This window comes from Macaca thibetana, chromosome 7, assembly GCF_024542745.1.
Source record: "Macaca thibetana thibetana isolate TM-01 chromosome 7, ASM2454274v1, whole genome shotgun sequence".
Taxonomy (NCBI): Eukaryota; Metazoa; Chordata; class Mammalia; order Primates; family Cercopithecidae; genus Macaca; species Macaca thibetana.
The window spans coordinates 27,034,732-27,057,982 of NC_065584.1; the positions used below are offsets into that span (position 1 = coordinate 27,034,732).

At 36.6% G+C, this 23,251-nt stretch overlaps 1 protein-coding gene across 7 annotated transcripts in view; it reads left to right on the top strand.

The window, feature by feature from the left end:
* CEP128 (centrosomal protein 128) overlaps nucleotides 1–23,251 on the top strand; it is a 445,924-nt gene that overhangs the window by 323,238 nt on the left and 99,435 nt on the right. For all 7 annotated transcript variants that reach the window (XM_050798934.1, XM_050798932.1, XM_050798937.1 and 4 more), the window contains one exon: nucleotides 21,036–21,085. In XM_050798934.1, the coding sequence (XP_050654891.1) occupies nucleotides 21,036–21,085 (50 nt within the window). The remainder of the gene's footprint in view (nucleotides 1–21,035; nucleotides 21,086–23,251) is intronic.

Consider the following 23,251-nt stretch of genomic DNA (forward strand, 5'->3'; position numbering starts at 1 on the left):
TGCAAAATGATGAAATTGCCTAAAAATGCATTTCTCAGAATACCACATTTCTCAGAATACATCCCTATCATTAAGCAATGCACGACTTACACACTTACAAGGAAACACATCTGCCATTTGCTAGTTGTTTGTATTTGTTTTATGTCTTTTTTCCCTCAATTTCTTTATAATTGGCTTCTCTTTTGTTAAATACGTATTTAGATATTAAGTATGTAGATATTCAATAGAAATTTCTCGGTATACTATTGTCTTTTTTTTTTTTTGAGTTTGTTCTTAATGATTGCCCTAGGATTGCCTTAATGATTTTTCTTCATATATCTTCTTCATGTATATTCTTCAGTTTTCTTCTTCATGTATAAAATTCTAGTTTGGATTAATATCCACTTAATTTCAATAGCATACAGTTTTTTTTGCTCTTCCATGACTCTATTACCTTACATTTCCTTTGTATTGTTATTGTGATACAGATTATATCATACACTGTATATTTATCAACTCAGACTTATAATTATTGCTTTAAATAGTTGGCTTGTAAATCAGGTAGGGAAATAAAAGGAGTTACAAAGAAAAAAGTAAATTTTCTCTATGTTTAGGTATTTGTAAATATCTAAAATAAACAAAGAAAAAAATACATTTACACTGTTTTTAAAATATTTATCTATATAGTTACCTTCACTGGTACTATTTATTTCTTTGTATGGACTTGACTTATTGTCTAGTGTACTTTCATTTCACCGTGAAGGACCCTGGGAATGTCTTAATATCTCTGTTATTTTGAATGACAGTTTTGCTGCATGTAAAGTTCTTCACTGACAGTTTCTTTTCTCTCTCTTTTTTCTGTTTATCCCTTCGAATATGTAAACCACTGCCTTCTAGCCTTGATTTCTGATACAAAATGCTTCTATGTGATAAGTCACTTCTCTCTCACTGCTTTCAAAATTCTCTCTTTTTCTCTCACTTTTGAGAATTTGATTACGATGTATCTCGGTGTGAATGTCTTTGAATTTATCCTATTTGAAATTCATTGAACTTATCAGTTATGCAGATTAATGTTTTTAATCAAATTTGGGGATTTTTACCTTTCAAATAATTCCTTTAAATATTTTTCTTCCCCACTTTCTTTTTCCTGTCCTTATGGGAGTCTCATTATGCATATGTTGGTATACTTGAAGGTGTCCCACTGCTCTCTAAGTCTCTGTTCATTTTTCTTCAGGCTCCTGTCTTCTGACGTTGACATGATAACAAAAAAGAATGAATCTGGGGTGCTGATGACATCATGGAGTCTCTGCCCCACCCCTGTAGCTCCTACCTCTGTATTTCATGGTGTGTGAAAGAAAACACAAATATCTTCAGGCTTTTTCTTCTGCCTGCTCAAATCTGCTACCTAGCCCCTTTAATTATTTTTAAATTTCAGTTTCTCTGCTTTTCAATCCAGTAGTTCTACTTGGTTATTTTTTAGATCTCTTTATTAAAGTTCTCTATTTTGCAAGACATCATTCTCATACTTTTCCTCAGTTTTAAAGGTCTGATTTCCTTTAGGTTTTTTTGTAGATATTTAAAATAAACTATTTAAGGTGTTTGAGTATTAATTCTAACATCAGGGCTTTCTGGTGTGGCCAAGTTTTTTTCTTTCTTTTTTAAAGTAGTATAGTGTCTAACTATGTATTTTGCTTTAGAAATATGGATAACTGCAGTAGTCTAGAAAAAAGAATATGACTCGGCCGGGCGCGGTGGCTCATGCCTATAATCCCAGCACTTTGAGAGGCTGAGGCGGGCGGATCATGAGGTCAGGAGATCGAGACCATCCTGGCTAACACGGTGAAACCCCGTCTCTACCAAAAAATACAAAAAAAATCAGCCGGGCGTGGTGGCGGGCGCCTGTCATCCCAGCTACTCAGAAGGCTGAGGCAGGAGAATGGCTTGAACCCGGGAGGCGGAGCTTGCAGTGAGCTGAGATCATGCCACTGCACTCCAGCCTGGGTGACAGCGCAAGACTCTGTCTCAAAAAAAAAAAAAAAAAAAAAAAAAAGACTCTGAACTAGCGTAGTTGCAGTGAACTGCACAAGGAAGGGCAAGTATTGAGGTGTTAACCTCAAAGGGTAATTAATTAAAATTAATTAACCAATTAAAATTTAAGATCCATTATCTGTCGTTGTGCCTAAAATACTTATGAATTTTTTAATTAAACTTGAGAGGTTATTGTTAGATTCACATGAAGTAAGGAATAATAGGAAAGATCGTATAATACATAAAGATCTTTTTATCTATTCTCCTTCAGTGGAAATATCTTATAAAATCCTTGTACATTATCACAACCAGGGTATTGGCATTGATATTGTCAAGATATAGAACATTTCCATCAACATGAAGATCTACCATGTTTTTATATTTTTTATAGCCACATCCACTTCTCTTCTACCTTCATTCCATTCTTAAACCTTGGCAGTCACTCATCTGTTCTCCATTTCTATAATTTGGATTTTCTATTCCACTCAATTACTTTTCTATTCTGTTCTATTGACCTATGAGCATATCCCTCCACCAAAACCACAGTCGTGATACTCTAACTTCATAATAAGTCTAGAAATTGGGTATACTTATTTCTTCCAATTTATTCTTAATTTTTAAAAATTGTTTTACTTATTCGAGTTCCTTTTCCTTTCCATATAGATTTAAGAGTAATCTTGTTAGCTACAAAAAATTATTGCCAGTATTTTGATAGAAGTTGTTTGGAACTTGCATATTAATTTGGAAAGAACTGATGTCTTTACTATGTGAGTCTTCCAATCTGTGAATCCAGTATGTCTTATGATTTGTTTATGTCTCCTTTAATTCCTTTCATGACAGTGTTTTGTTTTCTGCAAACAAATTCTTTACATGTTTTGTTAAATTTATACTTATATATTTCATTTTTGAGTCATTTCAAATGGAGTGATTTTAAATGGTATAATAATTTTAAATTTTGATGTCTACATGTTCACTCCTAGTATATAGAAATGTCATAGTTTTTGTATGTTTAGCTCATATTTTGTGACCTTGCTGAACTCACTTATTGGTTGTTAGAGGTGGGGTTTTATTGTCGTTTTGTTTTGTACATTGGGATTTTTTTTTAATGGTGACAACCATGCTATCTGCAAATAGGGACACTTTTTTTCTTTGCTTCCAATCTCTATGCCTTTATTTTCTTTTCTTCATTGTATTATAGAACTTCCTGTACTATGATGAATAAGAATTTTGAGAGTAGATATTCTTGTCTTACTTCTCATCTTAAGTGGAAAACATTTCAGTCTTTCACCATTTAGTATAATGGTAGTATATAGGGGTTTTGGTAGTATATAGGGTTTTCTTTCTTCCTTTCTTCCTTTCTTCCTTTCTTCCTTTCTTCCTTTCTTCCTTTCTTCCTTTCTTCCTTTCTTCCTTTCTTCCTTTCTTCCTTTCTTCCTTTCTTCCTTTCTTCCTTTCTTCCTTTCTTCTTTCTTCCTTTCTTCCTTTCTTCCTTTCTTCCTTTCTTCCTTTCTTTCTTCCTTCTTCCTTCTTCCTCTTCCTCTTTTTCTTTTTTCTTTCTTTCTTTCTTTCTTTCTTTCTTTCTTTTCTTTCTTTCTTTCTTTCTTTCTTTCTTTCTTTCTTTCTTTCTTTCTTTCTTTCTTTCTTTCTTTTTGTAGCTAAGGAATTCCCTTCTAGTTCCTTTTCCTGAGTTTATTTTTATCATAAATGGTCAATGAATTTTGTCAAATACTTGTTATTCATTGATTGATATGATCCTGTGATTTTTTTTTTTTAATCTTCAGCCTGTTAAGATGATGGATTACATTGATTTTCAAATACTGAACAAACTTTTTATCCCTAGAATAAATGCAGCATGGTCATGTTACGTAATTCTTAAGTTGTTAAATTCTATTTGCTAAGTATTAAAAAAAGATGTTTTTTCTAAACTCAGGAGAAAGCTGCAGTTTTTTTCTTTTCTTTCTTTGTTTTTTTGTGGGACAATTGTCTGTATGCTTTTGGTATCAGTGAAATAGGCTAAATAAAATAAATGGGAAATAGTTCATTTTCTTTTGTTTTCTGAAAGAAATTGTATAAACTGCTACCAATTCTTCTTTAAACATTTCGTAAAAGTTACTAGTGAAACCATCAGACCTGGAGATTTTTGTTCTGTGAGTTTTAAAATTACACATCTATTGTTCTAAATAGTTACAAGGCTATGTAAATTAGGTATTTTACATTGGGTAAGTTATGTTACTTTGTGTTCCATATTTCTAAATTATCAAATTTATGTTTGTAAAGTTGTTTGCAGTCTTCCCTTAAAATCCTTCTCATATCAGCAGGACTTATAGGAATGTCTTCATTCAAAACTTTGGTAATTGTGTTCTCTCTTCACTCTCCATTGCTCCCTGCCCCCTCTCTCTTTCTCAGTCAATCTTGGTAAAAGTTTGTCAATTTTATTGAACTATGTAAGGGGCCAGCTCATTGTTTCATTGACTTTTTCCCTCTTGTTCTCTATTGTTTCCTGTTCTCAATTTCATTGATTTTTGTTCTTATCTTTATTACTTGTGTTTGCTGGTCTTTTTTTTTGTTTTGTTTTGATTTGTTTTTTAAGGTTCTTGAGGTAGGAGCATAGAGTATTCATTTAAGACTTTTCCTTTTTTCAAATGCATGCATTTAGTTTCATAAATTTTCCTCTCAGAACTGCATCAGCTTTGTCCTACATATTTTGATATGTGCTATTTTTGTGATATTTTCTTTTTCTTTTCCTTTTTTTTTTTTTTTTTTGTGACAATGTCCCATTGTTACTCAGACTACAGTGCAATGGCTCAACCAGCTCACTGAGGATCATAGCCACCAACTCCTGGGCTCAAGTGATCCTTCTGCCTCAGCCTCCCAAGTAGCTAGGACTAGACTCTAGGTGCAAGCCACTACACCCAGCTAATCATTTTTACAATTTTACATAGAGAAGGGATCTCACGGTGTTGCCCAGGCTGGTCTCAACCTTCTGGGCTCAAGTGATCCTCTTGCCTCAGCCTCCCAAAGCTCTGAGATCACAGGCATGAGCCACTGTGCCTAACTGTTTTCATTTTTATCCAATTTGTGGGATATTTTTAAACCTCTCTTGAGACCTTTTCTTTGACTCATGGATTATTTAGAAGGGTTTATTTAGTTTCTAACTATTTATAGGTTTTTTTATGCTTCTACATATTCTTGATGGTTTTCTGTCAAGTTTTTCTGTCAATTTTTGAGAGAGTAATATTGAAATTTCCAACTCTAATTTTGAATTTGACCTAATATTTACATGATTTATTTTTACTTTCATGATATAATAACCATATCATTACACTTTAGTTTAGTTTTCTGTAGATAGCATAAAATTGGGGCATGTTCTTTAATTCACTCTAGCAATCTCCGTCTTTTGATTGGTATATTTAAACCGTTTTTATATAATTATTGATGTGTTAGGATTTAAGTCTGCCTTTTTTCTCTCTATGTTCTGCATTTTCTCTCCCCTGCCTCTTTTTTCCCCCCCTCTGCTGATATAGTTTGGCTCTGTCCCCAACCAAATCTCACCTTGAATTGTAGCTTCCATAATTTCCATTTGTCGTGGGAGGGACACAGTGAGAGATAATTAAATCATGAGGACAGGTCTTTCCCATGCTGTTCTGGTGATAGTGAGTAAGTCTCATGAGATCTGATGATTTTATAAGGGGAGTTCCCCTACACAAGCTCTCTTGCCTGCCGCCATGTAAGATGTGATTTTGCTCCTCCTTGCCTTCTGTCATGATTGTGAGGCCTCCTCAGCCATGTTGAACTGTGAGTTCATTAAACCTCTTTCTTTATAAATTACCCAGTCTCAGGTATGTTTTTATTAGCAGTGTGAGAACAGACTAATGTACCTTCCTTCCTTTGGGTTATCTGAATAGTCTTTAGAATTACATTTTGATTTATCGTTTGTTTTTGAGTAAAACTCTATATAAGCTTTCAGTAGTTCCTCTGGGTATTATATACACCTAGCTTATCACAGTCTGTGTGATATCACAGTATCATCAAATTGAAATGTAGAAACTTTCTGTTCATGTTTTTTACCTTCCTGTTTATTAATTTTTAAAATTATACTTTAAATTCTGGGATACACGTGAAGAACATACAGGTTTGTTACATGGGTATACAGGTGCCATCGTGGTTTGCTGCACCCATCAACCCATCATCTACTTTACTTATCTCTCCTAATGCTGTCCTATTTCTGGTTCTAGATCCTTGAGAAATTGCCACACTGTCTTCCACAATGGTTGAACTACTTTACACTCCCACCAACAGTGTAAAAGTGTTCCTATTTCTCCACATCCTCTCCAGCATCTGTTGTTTCCTGACTTTTTAATGACTGCCATTCTAACTGGTGTGAGATGGTATCTCATTTTGGCTTTGATTTGCATTTCTCTAATGACCAGTGATGATGAGCTTTTTTTCATATGTTTGTTGGCTGCGTAAATGTCTTCCTTTGAGAAGTGTTTATTCATATCCCTCGCCCACTTTTTGATGGAGTTGTTTGTTTTTTTTCTTACAAATTTGTTTAAGTTCCTTGTAGATTCTGGATTCTAGCCCTTTGTCAGATGGAGAGATTGCAAAAATGTTCTCCCATTCTGTAGGTTGCCTGTTCACTCTGATGATAGTTTCTTTTGCTGTGCAGAAGCTCTTTAGTTTAATTAGATCCCATTTATGAATTTTGGCTTTTGTTGCCATTGCTTTCGGTGTTTCAGTCATGAAGTCTTTGTCCATGCCTATGTCCTGAATGGTATTGCCTAGGTTTTCTTCTAGGGTTTTTATGGTTTTAGGTCTTATGTTTAAGTATATAATTCATCTGGAGTTAATTTTTGTATAAGGTGTAAAGAAGGGTTCCAGTTTCAGTTTTCTGCATATGGCTAGCCAGTTACCCCAACGCCATTTGTTAAATAGGGAATCCTTTCCCCATTGCTTGTTTTTGTCTGGTTTGTCAAAGGTCAGATGGTTGTAGATGTGTAGAGTTATTTCTGAGGCCTCTGTTCTGTTCCATTGGTCTATATATCTGTGTTGGTACCAGTACCATGCTGTTTTGGTTACTGTAGCCTTGTAGTATAGTTTGAAATCAGGTAGCATGATGCCTCCCACTTTGTTCTTTTTGTTTAGGATTGTCTTGGGTATATGGACTATATTTTGGTTCCATATGAAATTTAAAATAGTTTTTTCCTACTTCTGTGAAGAAAGTCAATAGTAGCATGATGGGTATAGCATTGAATTTATAAATTACTTTGGGCAGTATGGCTGTTTTCACGATATTGATTCTTCCTATCCATGAGCATGGAATGTTTTTCCATTTGTTTGTGTTTTCCCATTTGTTTGTGTGCTCTCTTATTTCCTTGAGCAGTGGCTTGTAGCTCTCCTTGATGAGGTCCTTCACATCCCTTATAAGTTGTATTCCTGGTTATTTTATTCTCTTTGTAGCAATTAAGAATGAGAATTCTCTCATGATTTGGCTCTCTGTCTATTATTGGTGTATAGGAATGCTTGTGATTTTTGCACATTGATTTTGTATCCTGAGACTTTGCTGAAGCTGCTTATTGGCTTAAGGAGATTTGGGGCTGAGATGACGGGGTTTTCTTTTTTTTCTTTTTCTCTCTTTTTTTTTTTTTTTTTGAGATGGAGTCTTGCTCTGTCACCCAGGCTGGAGTGCAAGTGCAGTGGTGCGATCTTGGCTCACTGCAAGCTCTGCCTCCTGAGTTCATGCTAGTCTCCTGCTTCAGCCTCCCAAGTAGCTGGGACTACAGGTGCCCACCACCATGCCTGGCTAATTTGTTTGTATTTTCTTTAGCAGAGACGGGGTTTCACCGTGTTAGCCAAGATGGTCTTGATCTCCTGACCTCGTGATCCGCCCATCTTGGCCTCCCAAAGTGCTGGGATTACAGGTGTGAGCCACCTTGCCTGGCTGATGATGGGGTTTTCTAAATAAACAATCATGTCATCTGCAAACAGAGACAATTTGACTTCCTCTCTTCCTGTTTGAATACCATTTATTTCTGGAATTCTCTTGCCTGATTTCCATAGCCAGAACTTCCAATGCTATGTTGAGCAGGAGTGGTGAGGGAGGGCTTCCTTGTCTTGTGCTGGTTTTCAAGGGGAATGCTTCCAGTTTTTGCCCATTCAGTATGATATTGGCTGTGGGTTTGTCATAAATAGTTTTTATCATTTTGAGATGTGTTATCTCAATACCTAGTTTATTGAGAGTTTTTAGCATGAAGGGCTGTTGAATTTTGTTGAAGTCCTTTTCTGCATCTATTGAGATGATTATGTGGCTTTTGTCATTGGTTCTGTTTACATGATTACGTTTATTGATCGGTGTATGCTGAACCAGTCTTGCATCCCAGGGGTGAAGCTGACTTGATCATTATGGATAAGCTTATTGATGTGCTGCTGAATGCGGTTTGCCAGTATTTTATTTAGGATTTTTGCAGTGTTCATCAGGGATATTGGCCTGAAATTTTCTTTTTTTGTTGTGTCTCCACCTGATTTTGATATCAGGATGGTGCTGGGCTCATAAAATGACTTAGGGAGGATTCCCTCTTTTTCTATTGTTTGGAATAGTTTCAGAAGGAGTGGTGCCAGCCCCTCCTTGTACCTCTGGTAGAATTTGGCTGTGAATCCATGTGGTCCTGGACTTTTTTGGTTGGTAGGCTATTAATTACTACCTCAATTTCAGAACTTGTTATTGGTCTCTTCAGGGATTCGGCTTCTTCCTAGTTTATTCTTGGGTGTATGTGTCCAGGAATTTATCCATTGCTTCTAGATTTTCTAGTTTATTTGTGTAGAGGTATTTATAGTATTCTCTGATGGTAGTTTGCATTTCTGTGGGCTAAGTGATGGTATCCCCTTCACCATTTTTTATTGTGTCTATTTGATTCTTCTCTCTTTTCTTCTTTATTAGTCTGGATAGTAGTCTATTTTGTTAATATTTTCAAAAAGCAGCTCCTGGATTCATTGATTTTTTTGAAGGGTTTTTCGTGTCTCTGTCTCCTTCAGTTCTGCTCTGATCTCAGTTATTTCTTGTCTTCTGCTAGCTTTTGATTTTGTTTGCTCTGGCTTCTCTATTTCTTTTAATTGTGATGTTAGGGTGTCGATTTTAGATCTTTCCCACTTCTCCTGTGGGCATTCAGCACTATAAATTTCCCTTTAAACACTGCTTATCTGTGTCCCAGAGATTCTGGTATGTTGTGTCTTTGTTCTCATTGGTTTCAAATAACTTATTTATTTCAGGCTTGATTTTATTATTTACCCAGTAGTCATTCAGGAGCCAGTTGTTCAGTTTCCATGTAGTTGTACGGTTTTGAGTGAGTTTCTTAATCCTGAGTTCTAATTTGATTGCACTGTGGTTTGAGAAACTGTTTGTTATGATTGCCATTATTTTGCATTTGCTGAGGAGTGTTTACTTCCAATTATGTGGTCAGTTTTAGAATAAGTGTGATGTGGTGCTGAGAAGAATGTACATTCTGTTGATTTGGGGTGGAGAGTTCTGTAGATGTCTGTAAGGTCTGCTTGGTCCAGAGCTGAGTTCAAGTCCTGAATATCCTTGTTAATTTTCTGTCTCATTGATCTGTCTAATATTGACAGTGGGGTGTTAAAATCTCCCACTATAGTTGTGTGGGAGTCTATGTCTCTTTGTAGGTCTCTAAGAATTTACTTTATGAATCTGGGTGCTCCTGTATTGGGTACATATATAATTAGGATAGTTAGCTCTTGTTGCATTGATTCCCTTACCATTTTGTAGTGCCCTTCTTTGTCTTTTTTGAACTTTGTTGGTTTAAAGTCTGTTTTATCAGAGACTAGGATTGCAATCCCTGAATTTTTTTTTTTTTTTTTTTTTTTTTTTTTTGCTTTCCATTTGATTGGTAAATATTCCTCCATCCCTTTATTTTGAGCCTATGTGTGTCTTTGTATGTGAGATGGGTCTCCTGAATATAGCACACCAATGGGTCTTGACTCTTTATCCAGTTTTCCAGTCTGTGTATTTTAATTGGGGCATTTGGCCCATTTACATTTAAGGTTAATATTGTTATGTGTGAATTTGATCCTGTCATTATGATGCTAGCTGTATTTTGCCTGTTAGTTGATACAGTTTCTTCCTAGTGTCTTTACAATTTGGTATGTTTTTGCAGTGGCTGGTACTGGTTTTTCCTTTCCATATTTAGTGCTTCCTTCAGGAGCTCTTGCAAGGCTGGACTGGTGGTGACAAAATCTCTCAGCATTTGCTTGCCTGTAAAGGATTTTATTTCTCCTTCGCTTATGAAGCTTAGTTTGGCTGGATATGAAATTCTGGGCTGAAAATTCTTTTCTTTAAGAATGTTGAATATTGGCCCCACTTTCTTCTGGCTTGCAGGGTTTCTGCCAAGAGATCTGCTGTTAGTCTTAAATGTTCCCTCTAAATACTTTTAGGACCACATAAGATATTGTTATAATTTTTGCTTCAACCATCAAACATAATCTAGAAACTTCAAAAGATTTCTATTGTATGTATCTATATTTTTGTTTGTCTTCCTTCTTTTTTTTCTCCTCTTCTAAAATTCCTTCTCTTATCATGTCCTTTCTTTTTAGAGAATTTCTTTTAGTCATTCTTTAGGATAGGTCTGCTGGCCATAAATTATCTTAATTTTTCTTCCTAGGAATATCTTGCCTTCACCTTTATTCCTAAATGGTATTTTCACTAGATATAGGATTCTGGGTTGTCAGTTTTGTTTTTTTGCATTTTTTAAAAATGTGACTTTTTTAATGGCCTCTGTGATTTCTAATGAGAATTTCATTATTATTCTAATTGTTTCCCCCTATAACTAAGTTGTTGTTTCTGTCTTACTGCTTTCAAGACTTGTTCTTTGCCTTTGGTTTTTAGAACTCTATGAAGTGCCTTCACGTGGATTTCCTTATGTTTATCTTCTTTCGGGTTCACATAGGTTCTTCAATCCAAGAGTTATGTCTCTTATCAAAGTTTGGAAATTTTCAGGTATGTAAACACATGCTTGCCATTTCAAGATGAATACCCAGTTCTGTGAGGATTCACGTCCTTGCTTCAGTACAACACAGATTTACTCTAAGTCATGCTGCAGCTGATCATTCTTGTGTCTCATTACTGCCTACTTACTGGGTATTATCCTGGACTTGCTCTTTATATGTGAAGCAGATTCCTGAATTCTCATTCTTTTCCACTGTGTGAAGGAGAATTGTAAAATGCTTGTTACCTGAATTTTCAAATTCAGTCCAGAAAAAAAAAATTTAATAAGGGTAATATTAAACTAATTTATTGGCATCTACAGTCTGGTAGATGACATCATATTGCATGTCAGACAGTTATTATCTAGTTTCTTATAGATATTGTAATTATTTTAAAAATACTTAGAGAAATAGTATTTGCCAGGCACTGAGGATATAGTGGTAAACAGTTCTTACCCTTGGGGTATTGCATACCAAACTGTACCTTGAATGTTAATATCAGCACATGCCTTTTATAGGGATGACTAAACTTTACAGCTTGGTCTACATAATTACACTCCAGCCTAGGTGCAGAAGTGGGGATAATTTTAAGCAACTCAGTAAGAAATTTTTAAGGAGCTAAATGCAGGTGTGCATGACTCTTTCACTGAGGAAACTAACAAATTTGGAGTCACAGCTTATAACATGTTACATTCAAGTTTTGCCACGAAAGACCTCCTCTTCACTGTTCCTACCTAATCACAGGTTTCTTCACAAGGCTTTCACTGAATGTGGTATGCCATATACCATGTATAGTACATTTTGATTACCAGATACCAGAATTGAGGGTAGATGTTGTGAACCCTTAAATTTGCTTAGAGTTGAATTTATCACTTAATGAATGTTCTGAGGTGTGTTAGTTTTCTATAATGAATTACTACAAATTTAGTGGCTTAAAATAACATACCTCTGGAGGTCAGAAGTCAAAATGGATTTCACTGTGCTAAAACCAAGATGTCAGCAGGCTGCCTTATTCTCTGAAGGCTCTTGAAGAGTCTGTTTTCTTGCCTTTTCCAGCTTCTAGAGGTTTCCTTCATCCCTTGGCTCATGCCCCCTTCCTCCATACTCAAAATCAGTAAGGACCAGTTGAGTCTTTTTCACAGTGTCTTTTTATTACATTGGACCCACATGTGTAATTAAGGATAATCTTTATATTACAGATATCTGATTAACTACCTTAATTCCCACTTTCTTTCTTATCCCGTTTTCTTCCTCATGGCTACTTCATGAAGTGAGATAAGACTCAATGTGTTTTGAAGCTTTATGGATGAGGAGACTGAGACAAAGAGGATTTAAGTCATTTGCCTACCTGGAGGTATAGCAAAAATACTTCTAAAATTTAGTAAAAGTCCCATGCTTTTTTTGAAAGCTCACTGAATGAAAACATAATGTTTTTATGTAGAAATATTAACATTAAGTTTTTAAGGAAAGGATTTTGTAAGATACAAACACTTTGAATAGAACTGAGCTGTAATAATTGATATTTTAAATGGCCTCAAAGTAGGGAGGGGATGGGGCAACTATTAAACACCATATATCTGAACTTGGACTTCTTTTAGTAGTTTAAGATTTGTTGACCAATCAGGTTTAAAACTGAAGATTTAAATTTCAGAATTTTTCAAAATTTTCAGTTGTATCTCCTTTACTGTCAAATGTTTTGTATATATGTCATATACACCTTAAAACTCTCTAATCATTACTTCCCTGAGGGAATATATCAATATACTAGGCCAAATTTGGTAGGAAATACTGACATTTATGAGGAATAAGTTAAAATAAATTGTCTCTATTTAAGCCCAGGATATGTTTACATTGTGATGTACCAGATATAAATACATGGGTACATACTGTCTGTGTGTGAATTACCAGAGGAAACAGTTGGTGTTTGACATTGAGCTGTACTCTGTAACTAAGTGCACATCACTGATATATATCATGCCATTATTCCACTTCTGAGGGCTGTTTTACTCCTAGAATATAAGAATTGCAAAAACTAGAAAAAAAAAATCACTAAAAATTTCAAATTTCGTTTTGATCTAGAGTAGACCCAGGAATCTACAAGGCCTGAGAAGCCTAGATCTGGTTCCTCAAGTAGGTACCTCAAGAAACCAGCACAAACTTTTGTAGCTTCTGTAAAGAAGAGGTGATGAAAGAGTAAGTCAAATACCCAGCACTTCTGTGAACCCCAAAATGTATACCCAGTTGACCTTATGAATCTAGAACAAGAACAGAGCATAGGATAAACTTTCTCCCAGCCCAAGTAATTTAAATGAAAACAAACTTCCCATTATGTGAACGTAACGCAGAGTACATGTGGGAAGAAAAACGATTTTATGCCTGGATTTCAGCATATGAAACTTATTCTTGAAATAATGTTTATAATAGATCATAAACTTCTCTTGCTCATGTTGGCCAAGACAGCCCATAGGCCGATTTAGAACACTGATGTGTTTCTTAATGAGTATGTTCTTACTTTCTCTGCTCATGTTACCGATAGAAATGACAAAAAAACTTAATAGTTGACTGAGTCAGAATTTTCATTCTATATCAGGGTGTTTCTCAGTGCCAGACTCAAGAATGAGGTGGAATGGGGTAGATTATTGTGCTATTTTCTGTACTGTAGCAGTTTTGTGGCAAGAGGTTTTAAATCTCTAAGGCTGTCGAAGTGGAAAGTTTCACCAGAAATGAATTAACATCAAAGAAAAACATGAGTACCTGTATTTGGATGTTTTACCACATACCCAAGACAGACAGTGGACTATAAACCTTTCATTTATTGGACCAATTGGGCTCCATCTGTAGACCAGCATGTTGTTTCAGTGTCTGAGACAAACCGCAAGGGATAGCCATACTTTTTGAATGTTGTTCTTCATTTTAACCTGTGTGTTTTCTGTGGTAAGGCTGGATGAGAAAACTCTTAACTCATTGTGGTATATCCAGATATGTACCAGTGGGTGGCAGTAGATATGGCAGAGTTCTAAATAATGTAGCTACTTATAAGGGATGACGTCTAAAAGAAGTTTACTAATAGGCCTTTTTTGCTTGTTTGTTTTAAATTACAACTGTTTGTTTTGCATATTTTCCTGATTTTAGCTGAGATATTTAAATGTGATTTAAAAATATAATGAGAGCAAATACATATATAATGCTTCTTATATACCAAGCACTATTTTAAGTGTTTTACAATATTAACTGAAAGCCCAACACATTTGATTGTTGTTTAGGTATTTGAGCTAATATAGTCATATTGTTATACCTTTATTCTATTTTTCTTTACTAGTACAATAAAACAGGAAAAACGTTTGCTGGCAAATGTTATATTAAGCTGAGAAACTAACTGTCATTCATTGAAACAGATTTTGTGTTGCTGTTTGATTTTGTGAAATCTTCTGTATGCTCTATATTGAATATATCTTGCTGAAACAACTGTCTTCTTAAGTGTCTAGGTGTTTGCTTTCCATCATAGCCATGTTTTTAGATGTTGTCTTCGAAAACTGAGGAATCTTAACATGGACAGTTGGTAACTGTAGGTCTTCCCACAGATTGTTGATGTTACACAAGTGCTTTAATGACGTTTTCTTCTGTTTCTGTTTGGAGAGGCATTAGAAAATACATAGGCATTGGAATACTGTGTCATTTCAATACAAATCTTGAGAGTCAAAGCACGGCAGTCACTTTTGTGTAAAGAAAAAAAAAAAGTACTCGACCCTGGTCCAATTCAAAAGCCCTGGGCTCAGATTGATGCACCATTAACTAGCTATGTGACATTGACAGAGATATTTGATCTCGGAACTCAGTCCTCCACTGTGTAACCCCAGGACACTAGATTAGATCAGTAGCTTTCAGTTAGGATTATTTGGAGCTTTGCGGCTTCACCATGCCACTACAGGGGTCTACCTAAGGATAGGAAGGAGCTTGGTGGGCTGGTCCCCAGGCTCTCCACTTCTGTTTCCTTGAAAGCAGCTCCTTCTCGGCTTTTTAAATTATCTATTTATAATTTACATTAGAAAGTATATATGCTTTCACTTATAAGACAGAATTGTACTTCTTTAGGGGAAAAAAAGGAACCCTACGATTAGATTATTTCTGTGTTCTCTTGTTTCTAAAATGTCAATGATTCCAATAACTGGGTAGCTAAGGAAGAAAAAGAGAAACTGACCATTATCTTTGGCATGTAGCTAATGTCTTGAGTATCTGGAATGGAATGGTAGAAGGCTAAGTCCATCATTTATAGGCTCGTAAGGGTTGTATGTGCTGCTTTATTTGATGAATTTCATTATATGAAATTATATGACTGCCACTCACAAGTAGAAATAGCATAAATTTACTTTTTAATAAAATATTGAATTATTTGGAGAATTTGCGTTATCTATTGTGTTTAGTAAATTCCGGGACACATAGAATAACACTGGACAGGAGCACTGAATTACAGTAAGTTACAAGAGCCAGAGCTAAATGCTTTTCTCTAAACTGCAATCAGTAACTCAACATGTTCTGCTGCCAATGTTACTCTGTCCAGTGCTGTTGTTATAAATGTTGCTGTGTCAGAAGCCCCTGTTTCTATAACTTTCTCTCCATTATCAGCTGGGCTGAGTTATAATATGGATGAGGCATTTTATAGGAATGATTAAAGAAAAAAATAGTCATTTCCCAGTTTGATCTTCAGTCTTCCTAGGAAGGTTCAAGTTACTAGATGGGTGAGTTGCTCATACACACCTGGACATGACTCACCTTTTAAAAATAAACAAACAATCTATCTGCTTCTTGGTTACCAGAAACCAAAATCAACATTAAAAAGTGTCAAACCTCCTTTAACAGCCAGATCACTGGTTGCAAAGACTGCAGAGGAAGAGATACAAAACTATCTTAGCCAAAAACATGGTTGTGATATATTAACCCTACGTGTGCCAGAGAAATGTAAAGCAGAAACAAGAAAAAACAGGACAACTGGATTATCCAATTCTCATTCATGATGCTCTGCTTTTTTATATGGCTTTTTCTCCCTCTAATGACTTTATGTCATAATGAGTGAGTATCAGCTCATTTAAAAAATTGGGGCCGGGTGCGGTGGCTCATGCCTGTAATCCCAGCACTTTGGGAGGTCGAGGCGGGCAGATCACAAGGTCAGGAGATCGAGACCATCTTGGCTAACACAGTGAAACCCTTTCCCTACTAAAAAATACAAAAAATTAGCCGGGCATGGTGGTGGGCACCTGTAGTCCCAGATACTCGGGAGGCTGAAGCCGGAGAATGATGTGAACCTGGGAGGTGGAGCTTGCAGTGAGCCGAGATCGCACCACTGCACTCCAGCCTGGGCAACAGAGCAAGACTCTGTCTCAAAAAAAAAAAAAAAAAAAAAAAAAGGAAAAAGGAACCAATCCAAGGAAAATACACAGGACTGCTGTCCTTTTTACCAAAGGTCTTTCATTAACTAGTGTTGATGGAAGCAAATTTCACCACAGCAACTTGCATAGTAGTTGAGTTGCTATTTGTATGGAACAGCAAACCAGAGAATAATAAAAGAAAACACGAACATGTCAGTGGTGAGCAAGGGAGCAGAGCAGCCCTTCAGCTCTTTCCATGCTGATAAGAACAAACAACAAGATTGTTCATTATAATGAGGGATACTAATCACACTCAGTTATCACAGTATTAAGTCACTTCAACTATCTAGGGGTCTCACCTATATTCTCTCGTGTTTTGTCTGTTTGCAGTAGAGTGGTGCTTCTCAGCAATGCCCAGTAGCCATATTTCATCAGCACAGGTTAATAACCCTGTTCATCATTCCAAATGCATGTACTTGAACAATGCACCTAACGAGTGAGCAGTGGCATACAACAATGGTGTAGGTGGAGTGAGCAATTTTGGGGATATCAGTTAAATATCAAACATAGAAAGGCAGTAGTTAAGGAGAACATGGATGTAAAATATGGATGGGCCAGAGGCAGTGGCTCACACCTGTAATCTCAGCACTTTGGGAGGCCAAGGCGGGCGGATCACTTGAGATCAGGAGTTCAAGACCAGTCCATCCAACATGGTGAAACCCTGTCTCTACTAAAAATATAAAAAGTAGCACAGCGTGCTGGCTGTGGTGCCTGTAATCCCAGCTACTCAGGAGGCTGAGACAGGAGAATCGCTTGAACCCAGGAGGTGGAGGTTGCAGTGAGCCGAGATTACGCCACTGCACTCCAGCTTGGGCATCAGAGGAGACACTGTCTGAAGAAAGAAAAAAAAAAAAAGTCATGGACGCCCTGATTGTTGACTTGACGTCAGAGAACTTTTAAAGCAGGTCAGAAGAATACAGACAAGTGTGTATTTTATTTTTAAGTCAGTATGAAGAAGGGTGCAATTAAGTATTGAGAGGTACAAATGCGAGCATGATTAAACAGAGCAGGATGATAGGAGAGCAAAGCTCTAGAAGTGGCTTTGTACTAACTAGGTGATCTCAGCCAAACCACCTGCATTTCTTTGAGTCTCATGTCTTCATATATTTGTTGTAGGATGAAACATTTTAAGGTGGACTAGAAAGTTCTTCTCAACTCTTAAGTTCTCTAGGTTTCTGAATAGAGATAAGAAGGTTCAATACAACCACATCCCTGGAGACTTTAAAAAATGGCAGTAATCCAACAAAAGCTAATTTAAGAAAAAGAATAGAGGAAGAATTATGTATTGAAAGTCCAGGAGGTTTGTGGGCTTCAGTCAAGGGTGGATGTAGTCCTCAAGCAATTCTGTTTCTTGGCTCTCATTTCTTCTTTGCCGGCCTCATTGCTTAATAAGTTTCTTCAACATAGTAGAAAATACAGACTTCGAAACGCCAGGGTAATATAAGCTGTGGCTTCAGAAGGAAACAATTTCTCTCCTGGCATCCATATTAATCCTCTAATAGGACACCTCTGGTGTTGCTTAGCTCATATGTTCAGGGGGATAAGATGCTCTGACTTGCTAGCCTGGGCCATGACCTACAGCAGGAAAGGTTAGTTAGGCCTCTTGACCAAAAGTTTCATGGAAATCACATGGAAAAGAAGAACAGGAGTTATCAAAGGAAAGATATGTGGCACAAAGAAAAAAAAAAAAAAACCCAAAACAGATGTCTGCTTATACCGTTTATACAAGATGGCCAGTCAGGGAGAATATTTATTTAAAATTTAAAATGTATATATTTAAAATGCCAGTTCTAGGAATTCTTTGGTTGTTTTTATTCAGCTATCCCAAATCAAGCATTGTCATTGGCATCAGATTTGTCAGAAGAGTAGTATGACCCGTATGTATTTGGAGAAAACTGAGAACATAATTTTTAAGTTCCTATAATTTTATGAAGTTCTGTGAGTAGACTGGACTTCTATCTATATTTTATCAGATGAGTGAGTTGTGTTTGGCTGCATAAAAGATCTGATACTCATTATTGATCCAGTAAGTTTTATCTAAGGTGTTTGGAGTTGCCATACTAAGTTGACTCTGGAGGAACAAGATTAGTTTTCTTTTGTGATTGATGAACCCCACTATGTATTACTCCAGTTACACTGCACCATTAAACAATGTAATTCATTACAAAGGGCCCAGCTCTGAGAACCTCCTAATATCCAGAAATAATGGAGCTAAGTAGCCACATCCTCATAGGAACACAGCAGTGATCTTATATCTCACAAATATTGAAGAGAGTTGGGGTAAGGACACAGTTTACTGAAACCAGGTGGTGTAGAACTCTGTTTTGTTGGCCTGCCTGATGTCCGTTGTTCCTTCTGTTACAGAACCCTAATTTTGCATTTGGAAACTATTCTTTCTATTCTTAGTCCACTCCTTTTGGGATTATCAATGAAAGTACTCCATACTTTCCCCTAGCCAAGCAGTAGGCAAGAGATCTAAGCTAGGCTTGGTAGCTGTTCTCTTTATGCAGTTTCATCTTGAGTAGAATGACATAAAGTTTAGAGGAACCCAGAATAAAATACTCATTAGCTCATCAGCTCATCCTGCTCACATCTCGACCCAGCCAGACCTGCTCTAGTTGTTACTCCCTTCAGATTTGGGATCCTCTTTTCCAGTGTATCTATTTGTTACCTCTATATCCTTCTAATAACTTCTAAGTACATGTTATTCAATTAGCAACTCACTGCTATCAGCTGGCAAGTCCCAGGTACCAAACCACTCCAGAATTCCATTTATTTAGTTCTTGGTTCTGTGAGTTGGAGTTGACACTGGGCTCAGCTGGGTAGTTTGTCTGCTCAGTTGGGTTTCCATCTCAGTCATCTGTAGTCATCCTGAGATCGACTGGGCAACTCTGCTTCTGGGCATTTGCTGGCTGGCAGCTGGGGCAACCTGCAGGGTGACAGAGGTGGGAAGAGTCCTAGACCATGTGTCTGTTGTCATCTAGCAGATTGGCCTGGGCCTATTCAGATGTCAGTGACAGGGTTCCAAGTGAAAAAGTGGAAATGTGTGAGGTCTCTTAAAGCCTCAGTCCAGACTGAAACAGAGTTACCTCAGCTATATTGTACTCACCAAATCAAGTCAGGAGGCCAGCCCAGATGCAAGAAGTGAAGCAGATGTGCATGGCCTCTTGATGGAAGTAGCTACAAAACTGCAATGCAAATGAGTGAGGATGCAGGAAGAGGAATGATTGAGGGCACTTAAACAATCTTCCATACCCCAAGTTGGTTTCTGTATCTTATAGCTAAAGAACCTGATATGCCAATCAAAACCCCTTTAAAAATACACCCTAAAACACTGGCCTGCTCTTTTTACTTTTTGATGTACCTGATTATAGGAGGTTTTGGGAGCAAAGTCAGTTCCTCTACAGCATACAAAATAGAAACAATCTCTTATCCTTAATCCCAGCATATTGTGTCTTTGGGAGATTGCTTACCTCTCGTCTGTAACCCTCTTAGCTGTGCGGCCTCAAAGGGTCATTACCGTCAGTTCTGTCATCTGCCAGGTCTCCTGAAATTTTGGTGTACACACAGTTACAACACACCAGCATGACTTTGTCACTCTACTATATGACTGTTTCCTGCTATATCTAGTATAGCACTTGCTAAAACATTTGAGTTTGCCTTTCTGGGATACATATTAGGCTTCTCTAATTTATGTTTTCCTTTTATGTAACAGCCTCTTGGTAAGCTATATCAAAGAGACAGTAAGGCAAATACTCATATTAATATACACTGCTGTAGGTGTTTCTTGCCAGTTTTCATCCAAGTTCTGACTCAACCTAGTCCTCTTTAGGTTTGTGAGATATAATAAGATCATAGCACAAGGTGGTATAGCTGCAGGCAGAAAATATGTTTTCTTAATAACAAGGTCATAAATTAACGTAGGGCACTGAGACACCGTGGCTGTATACATGCATTAAGACAGAGCTCTCTTCAGTTGACGACCTTCCCTTCCAACTACTAATTTCTGTGGGATGGTGCCAAACTCTTAGTCAAATGTATCTTCAATGCATCCCACCCTCTCAATGTGAAACAACAATTAATAAGACTTTATGGATGAGGTGGTGTTCCACTTCCATTAATAACACTTATTATTCCAGGGTGTTTTAATTTGGTTATAAAAATTGACTCTAGGGGCGGAACTTGGCTTGGGAGCTTATTTTAAGGGCAAATGGTTTGTTTCTAATTTTTCTTTCAAAAGAAAAAGGCTTTTCTTTTTTTTTCTAAAGGAAATTTTATGTAGCGTTTAGTTATACAAGCATGAGACCAAAATTCCTAAAATATTGGTATGATTACAGATTTTTAATTGATTTACTATTATCCTTTGGTATGTCAGGTAAAGCTGAGAGACGTCCCAGGGCTTCTCAGCTAGCTTGGAGTTGGCAGGCTCCAGCGCTCTGCATGTCATCAGTTGGGATTAGAGGGTGTTTCTTTTACATTGCTTCTCACACTTCAACATCCAGTTCTCTTCTCAGGCAACAGTTTATACAAGCTACTGGCTGAACTGCATTTAATGATAAGAGGCAACTCATTTTTACATTGTATTTTGATGGATATTTTACTTTCTTATTACAGATCTACTGGAAGAGACGCAAAGAAAAGATGAAGAAATGGGATCTCTGCAGGTAAATTCTTAAATAGGGCAAGACTCCTTGGTATGAAAACATTTGTTTTCTGCTCTTTTATCCTTTATTGTTGTCACATTCATGCTGGTATAGCAAATGGGGTGACAAGGACAATGTCAGAACTATAAAGTTGGAATTTGCTTCCTTTAGATCAGTGCTTCTGAGAGCAGTGATCTAAAGCAGGAAGCCAAATCAGCATCTATGCTACTTTTGATAGGAAATTTTATTCCTTGGTATAGCATAACAGGAACTGCAGCATTAGGAAATGAAGACAGTATGCCTTCATAGTCATTTCCCTCAAAACAGGACTGATGAATGAGGATGAATTCATGGAATCTACATTTTCAAGTGAAAGTCAAAAGTATTCTGACCCCATGGGTGTCATCTACCAATGACCAACCAATTAACACATAAATAGAGCTTAAGATTGCCTTATACAGCCTTTCAATTCAGTAGAGGTTTATTCACATTTCTTGGGCTGGAAAATTGTGTTAGAAAGATTCCACTCGAATTTTAATTGACACTTCCGTGAGCAATGGATGTTAAGTTGACATCTGACAGAAGTTCTCTCTTCCCTTCACATTGGGCTAACTTACAAATGGCTAACTCAAGTGTCTGTCTTTATTAGGGGGAACATAATCAGTTATATTCCCATGACAGAACCAATTCACTTAATGTCACGTTGGGGATTAAGAACAGTAAATACTTTGGACATTTAGAGTTCTTCATTGGCCTGGAGCTACAAGGCAAGACTGGAGAGTGATGTAATGAGCTGGTTTGAGTGCTTTAAGGGTAAAGATTTTTGCTTTTGGCAAATGAAAGATAGGCCACATAAAGTCCAAAGAGCAAGGGAAATGTTCTGTGATTGGGGATTCTTCTACTTGATGGTATATCCATTAAGAGAAAATTATATAATTGATCTGAAAATGCAGAGGAAGCATAGTTTATACATCTAATAAAAATGGTACATGTTAACTGCGGTTTTGTACAGATTAGATTATTTTAACATCTTGTACTATATTCAGGTATATGTATGTTAAAAAAAAAAAGAGCATTGGTTGGTCCAGTCTGGGGCTAGGAAGAATCTCAAGTGTATACTTGACCTGCCTATCTCTGTGAAACTTATATCAGCAATGCTTGTTGTTACAAAAAGCGTAGCTCTTTGTACACTAAATGTGTATATTGAGAAAGTCTTTTTAGGCATTGTGGTTATGTGTTGTGTTTACCCAGAATAACATATATAAACATACTTATTAAGTGTATATCTGGCCTTTTGAAATGGCAGCACAAGTAATTTTTTCTTTCACAGTACAAATGTTGGAACTAGTAATCTCATTAAATTTAATAGCCTATGTTGCTTCTCAAACGTTTATTAAATACTGGCAGCATTTTCTACTGAAATGTCCATCCAGTGCAATAGTATGCACCAGCCAACTAGCTATGGACATTTATAGTTGGAGAATGTGTAATTTGATGTCCCAGAGCAGAAGAGTTAAATGTTGACACTTTGTAGTGGTAACTGGTGCCTGATATTAACACTCTATTATGAATAAAGAAGGAACTCTCGGAATGTACAAGAGTACAGAAGCATATCACAGAAAGCCTTTAATGTTAAAGGTTAGAGGAAAATCCTTGGAAAAGTGCCGATATTCCTGATTTCTGTATTCACATATGAATATCAGAGATGATAGTTTGGAGAATACTATTCAAGTATACATGCTGAAATCCTACAATGACACAATAGTACCTGGCTCTGTTTCTGATTCACTGGGTCACCTTGGATAACTCAATTGACTTTGCTGTGCCTATTTTCTCATCTGTAATAGAAAATCATAAAATTGTCTTCCGGAAGTGTTTAGTGTGGATTAGATGATCCCAGAAGGGAGAGCTAAATATTTAATTCCAATTTACAATGTTAGCACATCCTCATGTATCCAAATTGGAGTCAATTTTATTTACTCATTATCATCTTATAATTACATATAACAGACATTCTGCATTTTATGCTATTCCCCTTAGGGGTAGGGGGTATTTTATTTAGCTCTAAACCCTTTAAAATTTCCTATAAATGAGGTACTCTATTTACTCATTGAACACACACTTACCATCACCAATTCTGTGCACACCACTGTACTAGGTGCTAGGGATACAAAGGTAAGCTGTGTA